We start from the raw sequence: 17,706 nt of genomic DNA, 5'->3' as shown, positions 1-17,706 counted from the left end.
CTGTTGCGGTTTAGAAGTGTTTTATATACAGTACGTATGTACATTTTTGTTCATTTAATGCATGTAAATGAACATTCCTCTCCAAGAAAAATATTATGCTGGACAAGCTTTTATGCGATGTGAAAGAAATTAAAGTATGCAATTAAATGCAAATATTGTTATAATATTTTAGTCCATAACAGGAAGGAAATGATGAATATAATTACATGTTTTGTATAAATGTACAGTGTAGTTGTTTTCACTAATTAATTTTTCTAATTACACATTTTTATAAAAACTTTTATCACAATAACATAACAATTAAAAAATTATTAGAAAAATAATTTAGAAAAATTCGTTCCATTAAATATTGTAAGAGGTATTAAATAAAACAAAATTAAAGTATATAATTTTATTTATTTATAAAAAAAAATCGTTTAATATAACCTGCCTAAGTACGGCATTAAAATAAATATGAGATTACTCTTTATGAAATTTTATGTAAAAGAAGTTATTAACATTTAATACATTCTCGGGATCTTATTTAATATTTAATAAACATTCTCACATGTTTTGGGTGGTAACGCGAGCCATGAAATTTTTCCTTACGTATTTGAGAGGGGAATAAAGAAAATTAAAACTACTATTTAGGTCTCCCTTCTTAAATTTAATATCCTCTGTTATGATATTAAAAAGGAATTATAAAAGAATATCAATCAATGAATCTATATCCATAAAAATTAAAGCAGCTAATGTCTTATTGATTCGAAATGCTATAGAGGGCTGAAAAGTAATTCAAAAAACATTTATTGAATTGAATAGATCGAAATCCGAAGCGAGTTACTCTAATTCTAAATTAGATAAGAGGAATCTCTATATGTTACAGTTATGGTCGGAGACTTGGCTATAGAATGACATATTGGTTGTATGAATTTAAATTTTCCATTCAATAGAGCCGGTTTCCCTTTTTGTGCTGGCCTAAACTGGCTTCCTTATCGTTAGTAAAAAACAATTTGCCACTGTTACAGTGCATTTCTAGACCAAAAATACCATATATTTAATCGTTATAACGTATAACATTGTTTCAGAATATTTTTTTATTCATTGAACGCGAGTGTTTATTTTTTGTACGTGAGGTTTTTGAAGTAACCCAAATTTTTTATTTAATAAATGTTCTCTTTCATTACAGGTGGAACTCGTAAAACAAACTGAAGAAGGAGATGTAAGCAACTATCAGGCAAATGGGGAATTTGACTTAGTCAGTTTTTCGTCTGTAAAACATATAGAGTATTATTCGTGTTGTCCTGAACCTTACCCAGACATAACCTACACTATAAAACTGCGGCGTAGGCCTTTGTTTTACGTATTCAACCTCATCCTGCCCTGCATACTAATAAATGGAATAGGTAAGATAAATACAAGATTGAAACATGATGATAGTAAAAGTTAAAAGACCAGTCTATTTACACGAACTTTCTGTAGACAGACTTCAAATCTAATTTAAAAAATATATTTGTGCTTCCAAACAGGAGAAAACAAATATTTATTTACCAATTACAACGAGAATTCAATAAAAATTTGTTGATTGAATTGTTCCTTTAATGTCTGAAATTATTTCAGGATCAAGTGTGAAAAGACATTTTACAATACACTGAAAATTGATTTTATGCAAAAACAACGGCGAGACCTTCTTCATAACAATCTGGTTGTATGAATGGAGATAACGGCCAACGTCCTTATTGCATTTGGACCTCTTGGTTGTCCTGTTAAACAAACAGACGGACTCCAAGGATAGAGCAATATAAACAAGGATCCAGAACCATAATTGATCTTGACCCTTTGGGCTTTCTAAAAATACCCTATTTCGACATCAGATCTTATCCTTTATTTCGCTTTCAAGTGATATAATTTTAAGATTACCTTCTATACATGTTTATATTTTGTAGATAACAAGACACTCTTTATGTGTTACAGGAAATGGTGTCGTAAAGAAATTGTAATCCCATTCATTCATACAAAACTCGAGAATTATACACACGTTCTCATATTTCCTTAGAAATCACATTCTCATACATAAATTCATTAGGATGAAAATGAAAGGACAACCCCACATCTTTCGCATACAGTTTCCATGATAAATATTTTAATATTATCACCTCCCATTTTTCCTAATAATATTTATTTTTTTGTTTGTTACAGCATTGTTGGTGTTCTACGTTCCATCTGAGTCTGGGGAAAAAGTTACACTTGGAATCAGTGCACTTTTGTCGATGACAGTGTTTCTTATGACTATCCGAGAGACTTTGCCACCGACAGAAAAAACTCCCTTAATCAGTAAGTTCCCCATTGTTGTTTGGAGTAAAATTCCTCGGTTTTGTTTGTTTTGAAATGCGTCTGATTTACAAGCGACTTTAAGAAATTGGGTAATACTCTTTTCTAGGAGCTTTAACAAATTAGTTGAATAATCTGCCTAAAGGTAAAATATTAATTTAAATTATATTACTAATTGTTTATATTTTTTTAGTGTTTTTAATAAAAAAAAACATGTTCTTTATGGATATAATATTAAGTATTTTTCCCAGATTTTTTGAGGTTAAAATTTTGTATGTAAAACTAGCTTAAAGTAACAAGAAGTGTCAGATCACATTTACAATGCATTTAGAGAAAATGCTGTAAGTGATGGAGGCGAAGTGGGAATGAATGCCTTGAAGATGAATATTAAGTCCTGAAATCTGTACCAACTGTCTCGGGCAAAAAGTTTAGGGCATTAGACTCAACAGAAACTTCAAAGTGTTAAATGAGAAGATACTTCATCTATCACATAGGCCAAATATTTCTTCTTGTGACTATTATCCAGTAATATTGTCCAGTAATTTACATAATAAACGTATTAATAGTGAAGAGGAACTGACATTGTTCACTTCTTCAGTTGCTGGTAAAGCATTGGCAAAAAATTGTCGATTATAAAGGTGATTTTTTTTGTATATATAATATTTTCTTTTGTTTTAAGTATACATTCGAATTCGAAAAGTTTCGCGTTATTAAAACTTAATTTTTTTTTTGTTTTTGATCTTACTTTAAACGTTGGCAAAAGAAACTTTTGAATTTGTTTATTCGTCTTTTGTAAACTCGTCTGTTCCTGTGACACAACCCTTTCTACAAGCACGACAAAAATAGAGCGTTAAAAATAACAGAAGTAAGTGAAATCTGAGGCATTTTAAAATTGGTTCTTTAAAATTATAATTTAAAAGAGTCCATTTAACCTAGAAGGAAAATATAAAGTGGTGTCACGACACTCAAAACGGAATATTTTTCATTTGCGGAAGGGTTTTAAATTGTGTTGAAATAACGGCATACTCGGAACAAAAACACAAAAGCAAAATTACGATGAACTGAAACGAAATGGTTTCTATGTCTAAAATTAATTTGAATTTTACAAGTTTTCAATGAAATTCCATCAGTGTCAGGCAAAAAAGGGTAAGTAATTCTTGTGTTAAATTATTATTGAATTTGTTCAAGTGTAAATGAATTTTTAAATAGATTTCTTTTTAAAATGTAAAATGAAAAAAATTAAAATAATTTCTGTAACAAAATAATAATTCTCTTTTTTACTGATATCATTTAAATATTATACATTTTTTATTAAATTATTAATATACAGTGTTATGATTTTTGATGTTAATTCCTTTTGAAAGTAACGTCACTTGAAAATAAAAAAACTTGTTCAATCAATATCAGTTCACTAAAAAATATCTTAATTTCAAGCATTGACAAATGACAAATCAAAGAGCTGAAATTCTGTTCGAACCAGATTCAAAGCATAAATTAAGCTCAGTATTTCAACTCTTGCGGCAATTTCCACGTATCAGCTTTTCAGCGTTTTAATTTTGTTTATGTGTACTTTAAATTTTAAAACGGATCAACAGATCGAATACATCCGATATCGGAACACCAAGTACAAACATGTGTTTTAATTACATTTAAATTGTTAATACTTAGAAATACAATGGAGATATTCTAACAAAATATAAATTGCACAATTTGTGGTGATTTATGATTTTTCATTATTAATTCTAGGTTTATTGAATTTAGTTTTAACAACTTTTATAAAGGCGAGTATATTTCATAACGAAAACTTATTATCAATAAATCCATTTTTATCTTTTACGATTCATTTCTTTAAGGTTGGCTGGCTTATTTTGTAGGAATAGTAGCTGAGTCTACAAATACCTCAGCTTCAGGCCTATCGTTAAACTAACACTGAAGGCATTTTTCTTTGATACTTTTGTTAAGCTTTGTGTAACCAAGGCAATTTCAGTAATAATATGGTCAATGAGCTTTGAAAACAGACTTTTATTTACGCTTGTTATTTATTTTATCAGTACGAATACACAATTATGAGAAAAGAAACAACAGTGGGCAAAGTTATTCAAATAGAATACGTATTTTTTTTTTAAGGTGACAAATTACTACCTTCGGGATATTACAGAAAACCTAAATGTTTGGAAAGTTTGGATATTGTAACCCATTTCAATTAGTTTGTGGTCAGACAAAATTGGGAAACTCGATAATTACTTAAACTTATTTTTGAAAAATTAGATATCAAATCAATCAACGGGTTTTGCCTGCAACTTACAGATAATACATCTATTGAGGGAACTGAATGAAAATGACTCTTTGTTTGAATGGACTTCTAATTTCAAAGACGCATAATTTTTACAGAATTCATTTATGTGGAACATTAAAAATTAGTAAAGAAGAAAATAAAATAAGAATCGTCACGATACTTATATATTATACGTTCAGAATTACTGAATTTGTATTTAAAAAACGTGCGAGTTTAATGGATCTGTACAGTATCACATAAGCGGAAATCTATACTTTGAACAACAAGAGTATGTTATGTCTTATCCTCTGAACTTTGAGTGCTTCTGTCAAGTACATAGTAGGTGTATGTATATACATATGTTTGAAGTTGAGTGTATAAATGCAGATTGAATGTAATACATCTAACAAACTGAAGTAAACTTTAGTATTAAATTATGTATGACACAAGGGTAGAGGGAATGCTTTACATCACTACCAACAATAATGTACTTCTATGAATAATTCCTTTTAATCCCTGAATCACTATTATCTGAAATGTTTAATAGATTATTGGATATTATGGTTTGTTAGTCACTGCAATCTTGAGAAAATAATATAATATATATTTATTCTAGCTATAAGTCCTCTATTCATTATAATTTTAATAATGTAATTAATATCTCCTTTGAAAACATAAAACTTATAAAATAAGTTAAATTTAATAAGTAAGTTACAAATTAGTTCTGCTTATGAAATGTGTCGTATTCAGTTGAAGTTATTTCTGAAACAAAATCCGATAGAACTATTTCGACTTTACTTTGACGAACTATGAGATTAGTAAAAATATTTATAACAAACTAATATTAAAAAAATAATATTTTAAAATTTATAAATTATTAATAATTGTCGTTGAAAGTTTGGAAAACCTTATACAAAATTTAATTGATTGAATTTATGGATAAATAATATTTTGTTTAACCAATTGAGATGTATCTTTTTATGATTCATTATGTATAAAATTCTGTAGGTCCCATATTTTCACTTAAATTAATTAATAATTAATAATTTGTTTTTTTAAATAGTACTTTAATAAAATTAATATTTGATATTTGATAGATGAATTCGTTATATATCATATATTATATTAAAACGTGGCCCAATAATTGTTCGGGACAGATGCGATGTATTTAATTTTATTAATAAATTTATTATTGCCATTATTCATACACCAGTAATAGTATTATATTAATTTTACAGTAGTTAAAATTGTAATGATTATTAAAATGAGCAGTTTTATTTGGCTGTACTAAAAGTCGTAATTATAATTAAACATAGTTTTAATTTAATGATTGTATTGATATATTTCAGGCATGTACTACGGAGTCAGTATTTGTTTAGTGTCATTCGCATCTGGATTATCAGTCGTTACCCTAAACATCTACCACAGAGGTGTGAGAGGTTCAGCCGTTCCGAAGATCATCCGATCTGTAGTGCTCAATAAATTAGCTCCTTTGGTGTTCATGAAGTTCGAAGCGCACGCCGGCAGCACCCGACATCGAAATTCTCAAATGCAGGTAAGTGTTGTATTATTGACGAATTCAATATATTGCTTTCGAATAAGATTAAATGGATGGTAAATATTTACAACCACATTTCGTTTATCTTCTAATATTAAGAACGTATTTTTTATTTACTTACGTATTTATACAATTAACTTTTCATGTTGTGAAAAATTATTTCATTTTTAGAAAGATAAGTTATTTATTCACAGCTTCTGCACACTGAATAAATATTCATATATCCTTGAAATAAACTTTTAATTCTTTGTATGTTGTGCTAGAATAATTGCAATACGCTCTAATTTACTAATTACACTACTCCATATAAAATGAATCGTTTGATCCTATTGACAGATATAACAATGCATCATAGACCTATTCAATGGTTTTATCTTAATGAATTCTCTGTGTGAGATATTGAATACGTACTTCAGTCATGACAATTAAAAAGCAGTTTTTTTTGTTTTCAAAAGTAATCTGCATCGTGCAGTAACGAATATTTTCATTATGTTTTTATTGATTAATTCCTAAATCATGCAAAACACTAATTCCTATATTTAACAGTAATTTTTCTTCAGTGGATTTTTGTAAAAATAAAACTATGTATATGTTTATAAGTTTTTAAAAATAATTTAATATACGTCTTCTCATTGTCATACCTATTTTCCTTGTTTTGTACGTTAAAATCGTACCGTCCGTATTGTAAAGCTTTATTCTCCATAAATTAAGCCTATATTGATTCATCAGACAGAGTTACACTCCATTCATGTTTTTTATTTATCACAGCTTTTTTGAAATTTGAATTTTTCATCCCGATTATTTTATCTACCGTTGAATGAAATATAAATTATCTTATTAGTCTATTATTTACATCGATTATGTTATTCAATTTTTCATTTTTTTGTTAGAAAAGCCAGAAAACAACAATAGTAATGTTTGATAAAATGCAACTGATCTTTGGAATATTTGTTATTGTTCACTGACAGATATAAATAGGTACAACAGAATAAATAATATTTCATGAGGACTTTTAATCAATCTAAATTTTCCATTATAAACATGTAAAATAAATCAGAATTTTTCAACAATCTTACTTTTACAATATACAATGCAATCAGAAAATTGATCTTAGTAAAACTATTTAGATGTCCTTAATCATTTGCAATTTACATCAAAAAGAAATATTTAAATTCGGTATTTCTTTTCTATTGGCGATTAAGATCCTCTTTACAGAACCCTATGTTCACCAATATTCGCTTTTTTTTCACATGTGGACAAAAGGCATTTAATTTAATGTTTGTCAATATCGTCTTTCGATTTATTGATAAATCAAACGTAACAATTGTCCATGTTATGTATAGTTGTTCATGTCCATTTTATATATAGTGGTGGTCATAATTCTAGCAATTTATTAAAATGTATTAAATATGTTCTGTACTACTTACATTGGATTTCAATATATGCATAATCCAATAAACAAGTTTTTTTGCGTTAGAAAATGGGATATGTAACAAAAATATTGACATAAAATAATGTTTCAGGAAATTAATCCTCAAACGGGTACGAGATTAGATTGTCCTTGGCCATGGTCAGATAAACTTCCTCAAGAAGACGGATATTGCTTACAACAACGACAGCAAAGATCACCCAGATTTCTCCCCAGACACCGTTCAGGTGAATTAGGTAATTCACACACGCACACATACCCACATACCTAAATTGTTGCTTCTGTTAACATTACTGTTATTTGTGGTGAACTAATTGAATCATAAGAAAAAATACTTTTGAAGTATGGAATTATTACTATTATATACTGTGAGAGTATTTTTTTAATTTTATATATTTCTCAGATGCAGCAACGTTATTACAATTTGAAATTTTTAATCAAAGTTTGAAAACACGGTGTAAAAGCATCTCTGTTATAGATTTTCATCATTCATCATTTTCAAGTTTTATCAGGTTAAATTCAAATTCTTTATAACTCATTCTATTTATATAAATTGTTTATTTCTCCCTTCGTTTCAAGTTAATGTTAATTTAAAAAGTAATTAGTTTAAAAAGTTCCGAAGTAATCTAAAGTCGAATAAAAAAGTAAATAAATATCCGGGCTCACTTAAATCGAGAAGTCATTGCCAAAGTAATTAAAATGTTTATTAATATGAAGTTCAAAAAGAATAATTTATATCATTTCGTACATAATACAGGTAAATAATAAATTAAAATGATAAAATTTATATTTTACTTCAGTCCCCATACGGATATGCAATAATTCAATATTCGACGTCATATTAACATTTAATTGAAATTTACGCATAACCTGGAATTAATTTCATTTGATGCGAGTTTAAGCAACATTACTTGCACCACCCTAATACATGTTTGTGTTCAAACTAATATTACGATAAATTTGGTCGGTAATATACTCGAACTACCTTGAACCTCTCACATCATGAGCTTTACCATAATTGTCATGTCATTTGGATTACGGCTCGGCATATTCAGTAGCTTGGCACTGATGTATTTTGGTGTCATTTGTATTCCGTCCGACCGCAAATTTTTTATCTTAAATTGCACGGAATGTTTTAATTAATTTTAACAAGCTCATTTTTAAGTTTTGGCTGATAATACTTGTGTTTTATCCCAGTTGATAATTTAATGATACTTCTAAATTTTTTAATGAACGTGTTATTTTTTTTAACTTCCATTTTATGGTTAAAATGGCGCAAAGGGAACATTTTTTTTACTGAACATTTTTAATAATATTCCCTCAAATTACCTTTAAAGTAACTCTTGCAATATGATGTCTCTTAGAAAACCGCATTTTGAAGGGTCCTAAGGTAATGAACCAAATTTGGTTGTATAATTTCCGGCATGTATAGATGGTAATAGAACCTCAAAGACAACCTCCACCACAATAGGACTATAATTCATAATCAAACAAAATCAGAATTCATCACTGTTTGAGGAAGCCAAAGCAAAATATGGAAGGCGGCGTTATATGCTGAAGACCACACTCTCCAACAATTCCAAGCAGTATTTCGACTCTGGTTTATCTTATTGGCGATTGCCAGAAACGAAAGTCCTGTCTCTTTAATCCAACAATACGCCCTTTATTACACTTAGGCCTTCGTACTAACATTTGAAATGAGTGAAAGAAAGCTTTAAACCTTACAAATGTGAATTGAATACTAAATTGTGTCTGCATTTTATAAATTTAATGCACTCTTCGACAAATTTCAACATCTAATTAATTTTTATACTCTTGGACAAGTGTACATACCAAATTTTATAAACATTGTGTGTAATATTTATATGTATGCATTTATATATAATAAAACAATCCCAAAAAAATTATTAAAACGTAAAAATTTACAAAAAATGACTTACTGAATGAATTACTTAATGATCAAATGACTCAATTATCTAACTACCAAATGACCAAGGTCTAAAATGACGAAAAATCGCTAAAACGGCAATTTATGAATTAATACTTTATGTGTAGTTATTCAGAGAATACTCTCCGTGTATTGTTGAAATTGTTATACAACTACAATATTTAAAACGATTATTTAAATGGCATATATTAAATTATTCTTAATTAATATTATTCTGATTTTAGAAAATAATTATATATTTAACTCCCAAGATATTTCAAATATATTTTTCCCTTGAACTTTTATAATATGCATACTCGTTTCTTCGCTTAATTTCACCATTTTTGTTTGCAATAACAATCCACACTAATTAAACATCACTGCGTGATTTACACGTGATTGTGCATGATTAGCACGTGACAATGTGTGATTGGTGCTTCTTATGTATGCGATACTATCTGTAATCAGATTTCAATAACATTTATGGACTAACGAGGAAACGGAATTTTACTGACTTTAATAAACATTTGTGTGGGAAGAAGAAAAAGTGTGGTAATAATTATGTGTTTTATGTTTCTGTACAATTTTAATTAATTTAAAAATGTGAACAGTTGATATGTATTCTAAGCATATTTGATTAAAATGTTGATTGGCAGCAAACACAATGTACTCAGCCATTATGCCCATCACTGAATAAACAAATAATATTCCATTTCATGTTGCAGATGCATTTGAGAACCAGATCATACGGATCCTGAACAAAGTACACGCGAGCATAGATAGAAACGAACAGAGATTGATGGATCAGGACAGACGAGATATCACAGAATTAGAATGGAAACAGGCGTCCATCGTATTGGATCGGTTCCTTCTGGCGGTGTTCCTACTAATCACAATAATCAGCACCACAACAATTTTGTGCAGAAGTCCCCAGGATCAGACTTAATGTATGGTATTGTTCAATATATTTAATTAAATTAATAATTCAATTTCCGGTTGTGCGGATTTCGTTGCGGAAAGCGACAAAGGTGTGTTGTGATTATTATTGGTGAATTTTGAATTTGTTCAATCAAGTATGTCAATTGTTTATAGGTGTCTGACTACTATAAAATATATATCAGTCATTAGTAAAAATATATGTCGCTAATGCATAATAAAACATATTAAAATTAAAAGTGGTGTTTATTTTAGTCAACTGTTTATTTGAATAACAAAAATACTACATAAGATCTGGTTTTTTCTACAGTATAGTATAATGGTTTGGATAATGAGTGTGGAATACACTGAACACCAAACTCGAAATCTGAAATTTAAGCTTATGCTTAATTTTTAGACTTACCACTGTCACTAATCTAAATAGAAGAAACAAGGACTGTAAGAGAATTGTATAATATACAAATTGATGATAAAATAATTATGTAAATTAAATAAATTAAATGAACTATGAGACTAAGCATGACTTTCTAAAAGCTGTACATATTAAGAAAAATAAATAAATACTGTGTTTCTTAAATTTGACAACTTATTTTCATTAACAATTTTAAATTTTATTGGGAATATTATTTTAAAAATTTGTACTTTCTTTAAACAAATGAATAACTTAATGGTTTTAAAATGTTGACTTAAGTTGCTGCAATTTCATTCAATGAATTCTCAGTTAAGGAAATATTTTGTATCTATGATGTTAGTTTCCTAAATTACACACTTTAATCTACAGTGCACCAAATAACGTCAATTTTTAATTAGAGTCCTCATAAGCAGAGCCTACAGATTGAATAAACGCATCAACATGAACTAAGAGGCAGGTTATTATTCTGTAGCTCCATTTTAATTTCTTACAATTATCGCTATTCAGTCTTATGGTTAAGATGAAAGTGTTGTTTTTTTTTATTACTGGAGATCTGACATACTAAAATAATTTTTGGATGACGATGTGTAAGGAACATGATTTTTAAGTATCAAAAAACATTATATTTTTGTTGTGTTAGTTCCTAGAGATGTTGCTCTGACAAATTTGTGATAAGGAGCCACAGTGACTGCTTTTGACTGACTTTGGAAAAGAATTATATTTTTAGAGAATGTTCAATCCCTTATAAAAATAATTTGTTTAAAATAGGAATCAATGAAATTATATTTAGTTACACCAAATGAAACAATGAAAATATTCCAAACTGATTGCTACTAAGTGTCCTCGGGAAAGTTAACGGTTTTGTTATACAAGAATATTTTGTTACTAGATTTTTCAATTTGGGAAATTCAATGAAAGAGGTTAATTAAAGAAGATGTCTTTTGTTTTATAAATTGTTGGATTTATTTAATGTAATACAAATAATAACAAATAAAAATAATTTTAGCAATTTTCAAACTCATTTTATAACTACAATATTAATTAAAGATTCAGCTCATTAAGCCTGTTCTTGAGGACTTCTACAGAGAATCGTTGTGGTGCTAATTACTGTAATTAACATAAATACAGCAAGTAGAAACCGATCTAAAACAATGGATACTTGTTTCCATTCTAGTTCTATATTATTTCTTCTATCTTGTTCCGCAAGTCTCTGTTCATTTCGATCTACACTTATTTGAATTTTATTCAGTATTCGAATAATCTGGTTCTCGAATCCATCTGAAAAATAAATTGAAAAATTATAATCGCTTACTGATAATTTTAAACAGTATTACTACGACGGTAACAAATGCAATAAAATTTGCTTTTTAATACATTACCTAGTTCTGGACGGTGTCTAAGAATAAATTTGGGTGATCTTTCTTGTCGGTGTTTAAGATAATATCTATCTTCTTGATAAAGTTTGTCGGAATACAACCAACCACAATCTAATCTGGTACCTGTTTGAGGATTGATTTCCTGAAATAATATATTAAGAGTTACGTGAATATCCAGAGGAAATTTTCTTTATTAGTTATTATAATAAGTATCTTTAAAAGTAATGTCTTTAATTTGTTTATAGTACTTGAATTGGAGAGTTTCGATGTCTGGTCCTGTGCTTTCCAAATTTCAGAAAAACTATAGGGGCCAACTTATTTAGTACTACTGATCTGACGAATTTGGGAATAGCCGTGTCCTGCACTCCACTATAGTAAATATTTAGTGTAACGACTGACAACCCTGTTGCGAAAGTTACTAAACATATGGTAACACCATAGTACATGCCTAAAAGATAAAAAAAGAAATAAAAAGAAGTTTAATATATAATTACGTCTCATTAAGCAACAACAAATTGTTCCCAATCAAGATTTACGAAAAGTTAAATATAGAAATACATTTGTTTAATATAACATTTTATAAAAATGCCTATAACATTAACTTACTAATTAAGGGTGTTTTTTCTGTTGGTGGTAAACTCTCCCGGATCGTCATTAGAAACACTGTCATTGACAAAAGGGCACTAATTCCAAGAGTAACTTTTTCACCAGATTCGGATGGTACGTAAAAGACTAATAAGGCTGTAACAGTGGAAATAATATTTTAAGTTATTATTTGCCACCAGTTTGCTAGTACATTATATTTTAATATAATTTACTTACCTATGCAATTTATTAGTATGCACGGTAAGATGAGATTAAATACGTAAAATAGAGGTCTGCGTCGTAGTTTTATTGTGTAGGTTATATCTGGGTAAGGTTCAAGACAACAAGAGTAATATTTAACATGTTTTGTAGATGAAAAACTTATCAGGTCAAACTCTCCGTTAGCTTGATAGTTGCTTACGTCGCCTTCTTCTGTTTGTTTTATGAGTTCTAACTGGAAGAAATAAATTATATTTTCAATGAACAAAGAATATATTTTGGCTATTTTCTTCAACTTCTCCCCACTATCAATAAAGTTACAGGTTTGGCAATAGGCAGATAGAATGTCAAGCTCTGAAACATCTAAATTGTAAATATTTGTAAATTACCTGATAACCGTCGTAGGTCCATGACGCCCATTTCATGTAGCAGATTTGCAAATCGAAAGGAAAATATTCAACGTTGATGTCGCATGAAGAACGATAGATGCCATGGCTGAGCCATTCCACTTCTCCCGTGCTGGACACTATGACGTTTGTGTTAATCACAGACGTCTGGAACTGAGGGTCGGCGCTGAAAAATATCTCCTTAATAAATTTTACAAAAATATAAAATTATTTTATGAATTTAATAGATACAAAATAGAGAACTGTTAGATCATTTGTCGTTCATTCATTTACAAAAAACTTTGAGAAATGTCTTGAAAAGATTGAAGAGACATTACTACATAAACTTACTTGTTGTAAAGGATTAGATCAGGTCGCCAAACACGATTGTAGGGGATCCGGATTACTTTGATCCCGGCAAATTCGGAGGGGTTCCATTTTAAATGGTGATCTACCCATATTTGAGTAAGCCAGCAATTAGTAGTTAAAATTTGGTTCTTCTCGTCCTCCAAAAAAAAGTTTGTTACTGATAAATTATTACATTATTTGTTAATAACGAATGTGAACATCAAAATATTTCAATTTTACTTGTTTTTATGTCATTTTATGTATTAAAATATTTTCCTTGTTTCAATGTTATAAAAAACCAAAATTTAGAAATATGACGTACTACTTACTACATCTATAATGTGGTGCAAAGAAATTCCAAAAATGACGCTTAGAGCCAATGAGGAATTTGATACTGGTCGAACGGCTGCATCATAGTTTTTCATTAGGTGACGCATTAGTCTAGCTTCATTTTCGTCACCTTGGCATAATAAAATTCCTGAAAGATATTAAAATATAAAATCATTCCATTGATTGGCCTATTAATTGATGACATTTTAAATAAAATATAAATATTTTTAGACAATAAGATGATGATATAATTATTTGTTTAACAGTCCAAAAAATATTATTTATCAATTAAAGTCGGTTAATAGAACAAAAATATTTCTTATCTTCTGCCAAATTAGTTTGGAAAATTTATATGAGGATTATATGAAACATTTTAATATAAATGTTAATAATACAGAGATAAATTGGCAAAATTTATAATTTACATTGTTAACAAGGATGTAAAAGTCACATTATATAAATTTAGTTTTGGTTTAATGTTCTCGATTGTTTAATTCAATATATGAGACAAACTGTATAGTTATTTAAACTGATTTTTGTAACCACAAATCATATAAATAAAAAGAAGCTTAAAAAATGTATATCAGTTTTACCACAAATGTAAATGTGTTTGTTTGTCGAGCTATTGTGTTGTGCATTGTAAAATTATTCTCAATCATGATTAACACAGACAGTAATAAATCTGTATCAAGTAAGTATTGAAAATATAATATTTTGCTTACTATTTGTTAATTATTAAATATAATTCTGAAAGATATACATTTTCATTATTAATTGATAATTATCACAAAATTAGTCAGAAATAATTGTACTTAATTCAAACTATAGAAATTCTAAAATATTCCTAATTCAAGACACATCTCATATTTTAAAAAGGTCTTAATTTTAATTACAATTAATTAAAACAGTGTCTTCCAAAGTGTGAATTGGTGGAGGATCACAGTTACTGTCAGTGAGAAACCCTACCCTAAAAAAAGTTTTGCAGTAAATTCAATGACTGCTAAAAAAGTTTCAAAACAATAGTGTATTTTGTATTTTGCTGTCTGTAAATATTCAAAGTAAAAAAACACAAAATCTTAATTTAAACTATTTAATTGTTATTATTTCAGCTACACCTGATAAACTAAAGTACACAACACCAAAAATGAATAGCAGCACCAACAAAAAAAAGACACCTGTTTATAATAATGACAGATATTTCGACAATTACAGGAAGGCTGTTACTGAACCTCGCAATAAATCAAATTATGACAAGAAAAAATATAAACATAATTATGATTGTCCATTTTGTTCAGGAATGTTTAGTTTTAACGAAATGTATTATCATTTTTCTAAGTCATATTATGGCTATGGTTGTCCTACTTGTTCATTTGCGACTGATTTAAAATACAAATACAATATTCATGTTAATTTTCATGGTGAAAAAATACCTTTAGTTTGTCCGGTTTGTTTTCTTAAATCTGAGACTGAAAAAGAACTTGTAGCACATATGACAGACCACTTAGGTTACATCCAGGAAATGTGCGATAACTGTAAATATTATGCACCACCTGAATATACTTATTATCCTGAATCTGATAAATCGGGAGTGCCAGATAATATTATGATATTTTTGTATAAACAATTTGAAAACTTTATGTACAATAATACTCTAAAATTTAACCAACAACAATCACGTTGGAATTCTGGTGGTAAACGTAATAAGTGGTACAACAGGAAAAATAATTCTCGGGCTCTGTTTACATCGCAATCACTGATAAACATTTCTGAAGCAGTAAATACGGAGGAATGCTATTTCAAAAGTAATCAAGAAGAACCATATAATAATTATCAAAATTTTGACGAAAGACCAAATGAAGACTTTGGTTTTGATTACATCACTGAGGATACACAAGTTCCGGATGTTAATGGTGGTGAACAACGAGAAACAGATGAGCAGTTCGATGTAAGTGGAAGAGCTGAAAATAAAACGGAGGAAAAGTTAGCTTCATCAATAAAAGAAACAAAAAGTAACGAAATGGATCCGTTTGAAGAGCAAATGGACGAATGCCAACAACTGATAGTTGAAGGTATTAAGAAAATTATTGACGGTGATGATGAAGTCTATGATAATCAAAAACGTAACTTAAGAAACGACGAAATAGTGTCATCAAAGGATGAATTTGATTCTTTATGTTCAAATTTTACGATACTACAAATAGGAGACAATGATGACGATTCAATTATCCCAATGGAATTGAGAGAAGAGCTTAAAGAAAGAAATCAAATGATAGAGCAAACAGCAAAAGAAGTTTATTATCAAAAAACAAAAGAAGATGATTTAGAAGAATGTAGTAAAATAATAATTGAAAGCATCGAAAAGCTGCTACAGGATGATTTGTGTCTGGACGAACTTAAGGATAACAGTGATGAATAAAATTATAGAGAAATTTGTTAAAGAAAATGTTTGTGTTTAAAATGTTTGACGTTACCTATGTAATTTTACATTTAGATAAAAATTTGTAACTTGTAACTTAGATAGAGTTTTGTTTATCTATTAATGTTAAAGAATAATGTTTTTTGTATATATATATATTGTATCTTTTTATTGTAACCATTGAAAATTATAATATTTTAATAGATAATAAAAATAAATTTTTAATAAGGATGTTTTATTATTTATGTAACGAGTAATAAATGAAAAGTCCAATCTTGAAAATTTTATCCATATTTACTTTGTAACTTTTAAATATTAGTTATGTTGTAATATGGTTAACTATAAAATAAAAATAAATATAGACTTTAGTTTTGTTTTTACTTGTTGTTACTATAGATTATATATAATTCCTAATATGGGATATAACATACATAGTTCCTAATGGTCTACATATCACACATAACTTGCATTGATCAGTTTGTATAAGAAAACGAATGACAAGAAAAAAAAAATATTCTAGTTCAATGGACGATATAAATTACAATTGTAACCTTTTTCACTGAAGATATAGTTTTTATAATACGTAATGTCAATAATTTCCTAATTGATTTTATCAATCAGAGTTTAAAATAATTTTCGTGACACAATTTATCACGCGATTTATCAGAATCGATAGTTTGTTAAATCCACTTGTTATAATATACAATTGTATGTAATAATTTGTTGATCACTATTGACTTTTAGCATGCAACTTATGAATAAAAAACTATTATACATGCACCACTCAAAAATTAATTGCCAGATGGATAAAAAAGCTTCAAAAATAATAATAGGGAAATGAAGAAATAATAGTTTCAAAATAAAAAAACAAATGTGAATAAGTAACTTATATAAAGATTCAAAATCTGAAAGTACAGTTTCGCTGAAATTGTTCAAACCCTAGAAAAGTAAAATAAGTTTCATTGTAAAAAGAAATGTTTCTCAGTACCTACTCAGTTAAGTTAATTAGCGTGAAGTTGTCTTGAATTAACACGCAGCTTTCTTCAAACCACTAATTATGAACATCCATTTTATTTCATATATAAAAAAATATTAAATTTTTTAAAAAAAAAACGTAACAGGTATTTTAATTCTCCTTTACAATGGCGAATTTATGTGAGATTTCAAAAGCTATATAAGATAAAGGAAAACAAAGATAT

At 28.2% G+C, this 17,706-nt stretch overlaps 3 protein-coding genes across 3 annotated transcripts in view; 2 read left to right on the top strand and 1 right to left on the bottom strand.

The window, feature by feature from the left end:
• Positions 1 to 10,557, top strand: part of LOC109596473 (neuronal acetylcholine receptor subunit alpha-7) — a 39,873-nt gene extending 29,316 nt beyond the window's left edge. Inside the window, exons 5-9 of the mRNA XM_020012025.2 lie at positions 1,169 to 1,385; positions 2,179 to 2,313; positions 5,935 to 6,140; positions 7,667 to 7,808; positions 10,225 to 10,557. Coding sequence (XP_019867584.1) covers positions 1,169 to 1,385; positions 2,179 to 2,313; positions 5,935 to 6,140; positions 7,667 to 7,808; positions 10,225 to 10,445 — 921 coding nt within the window. The 3' untranslated portion in view covers positions 10,446 to 10,557. The remainder of the gene's footprint in view (positions 1 to 1,168; positions 1,386 to 2,178; positions 2,314 to 5,934; positions 6,141 to 7,666; positions 7,809 to 10,224) is intronic.
• A 1,347-nt stretch (positions 10,558 to 11,904) lies between these two features.
• LOC109596454 (neuronal acetylcholine receptor subunit alpha-7-like) lies at positions 11,905 to 14,222 on the bottom strand. Its single transcript, XM_020012004.2, has 8 exons — positions 14,091 to 14,222; positions 13,765 to 13,919; positions 13,417 to 13,600; positions 13,046 to 13,262; positions 12,830 to 12,964; positions 12,472 to 12,671; positions 12,227 to 12,365; positions 11,905 to 12,125 (listed from the first exon to the last, which is right to left on the bottom strand). The coding sequence occupies exons 1-8, from the start codon at positions 14,196 to 14,198 to the stop codon at positions 11,905 to 11,907; spliced, it is 1,359 nt and encodes a 452-aa protein (XP_019867563.2). The 5' UTR covers positions 14,199 to 14,222.
• A 460-nt stretch (positions 14,223 to 14,682) lies between these two features.
• Positions 14,683 to 16,735, top strand: LOC109596458 (putative leucine-rich repeat-containing protein DDB_G0290503). Its single transcript, XM_020012009.2, has 2 exons — positions 14,683 to 14,782; positions 15,201 to 16,735. The coding sequence occupies exons 1-2, from the start codon at positions 14,749 to 14,751 to the stop codon at positions 16,505 to 16,507; spliced, it is 1,341 nt and encodes a 446-aa protein (XP_019867568.2). The 5' UTR covers positions 14,683 to 14,748; the 3' UTR covers positions 16,508 to 16,735.
• The last annotated feature ends 971 nt before the right edge of the window (positions 16,736 to 17,706 follow it).

This window comes from Aethina tumida, chromosome 7 (genome assembly GCF_024364675.1).
Source record: "Aethina tumida isolate Nest 87 chromosome 7, icAetTumi1.1, whole genome shotgun sequence".
Classification (NCBI taxonomy): Eukaryota; Metazoa; Arthropoda; class Insecta; order Coleoptera; family Nitidulidae; genus Aethina; species Aethina tumida.
The sequence above is the reverse complement of the archived record's forward strand: the minus strand, read 5'-3'. Positions and strand labels throughout refer to the sequence as shown.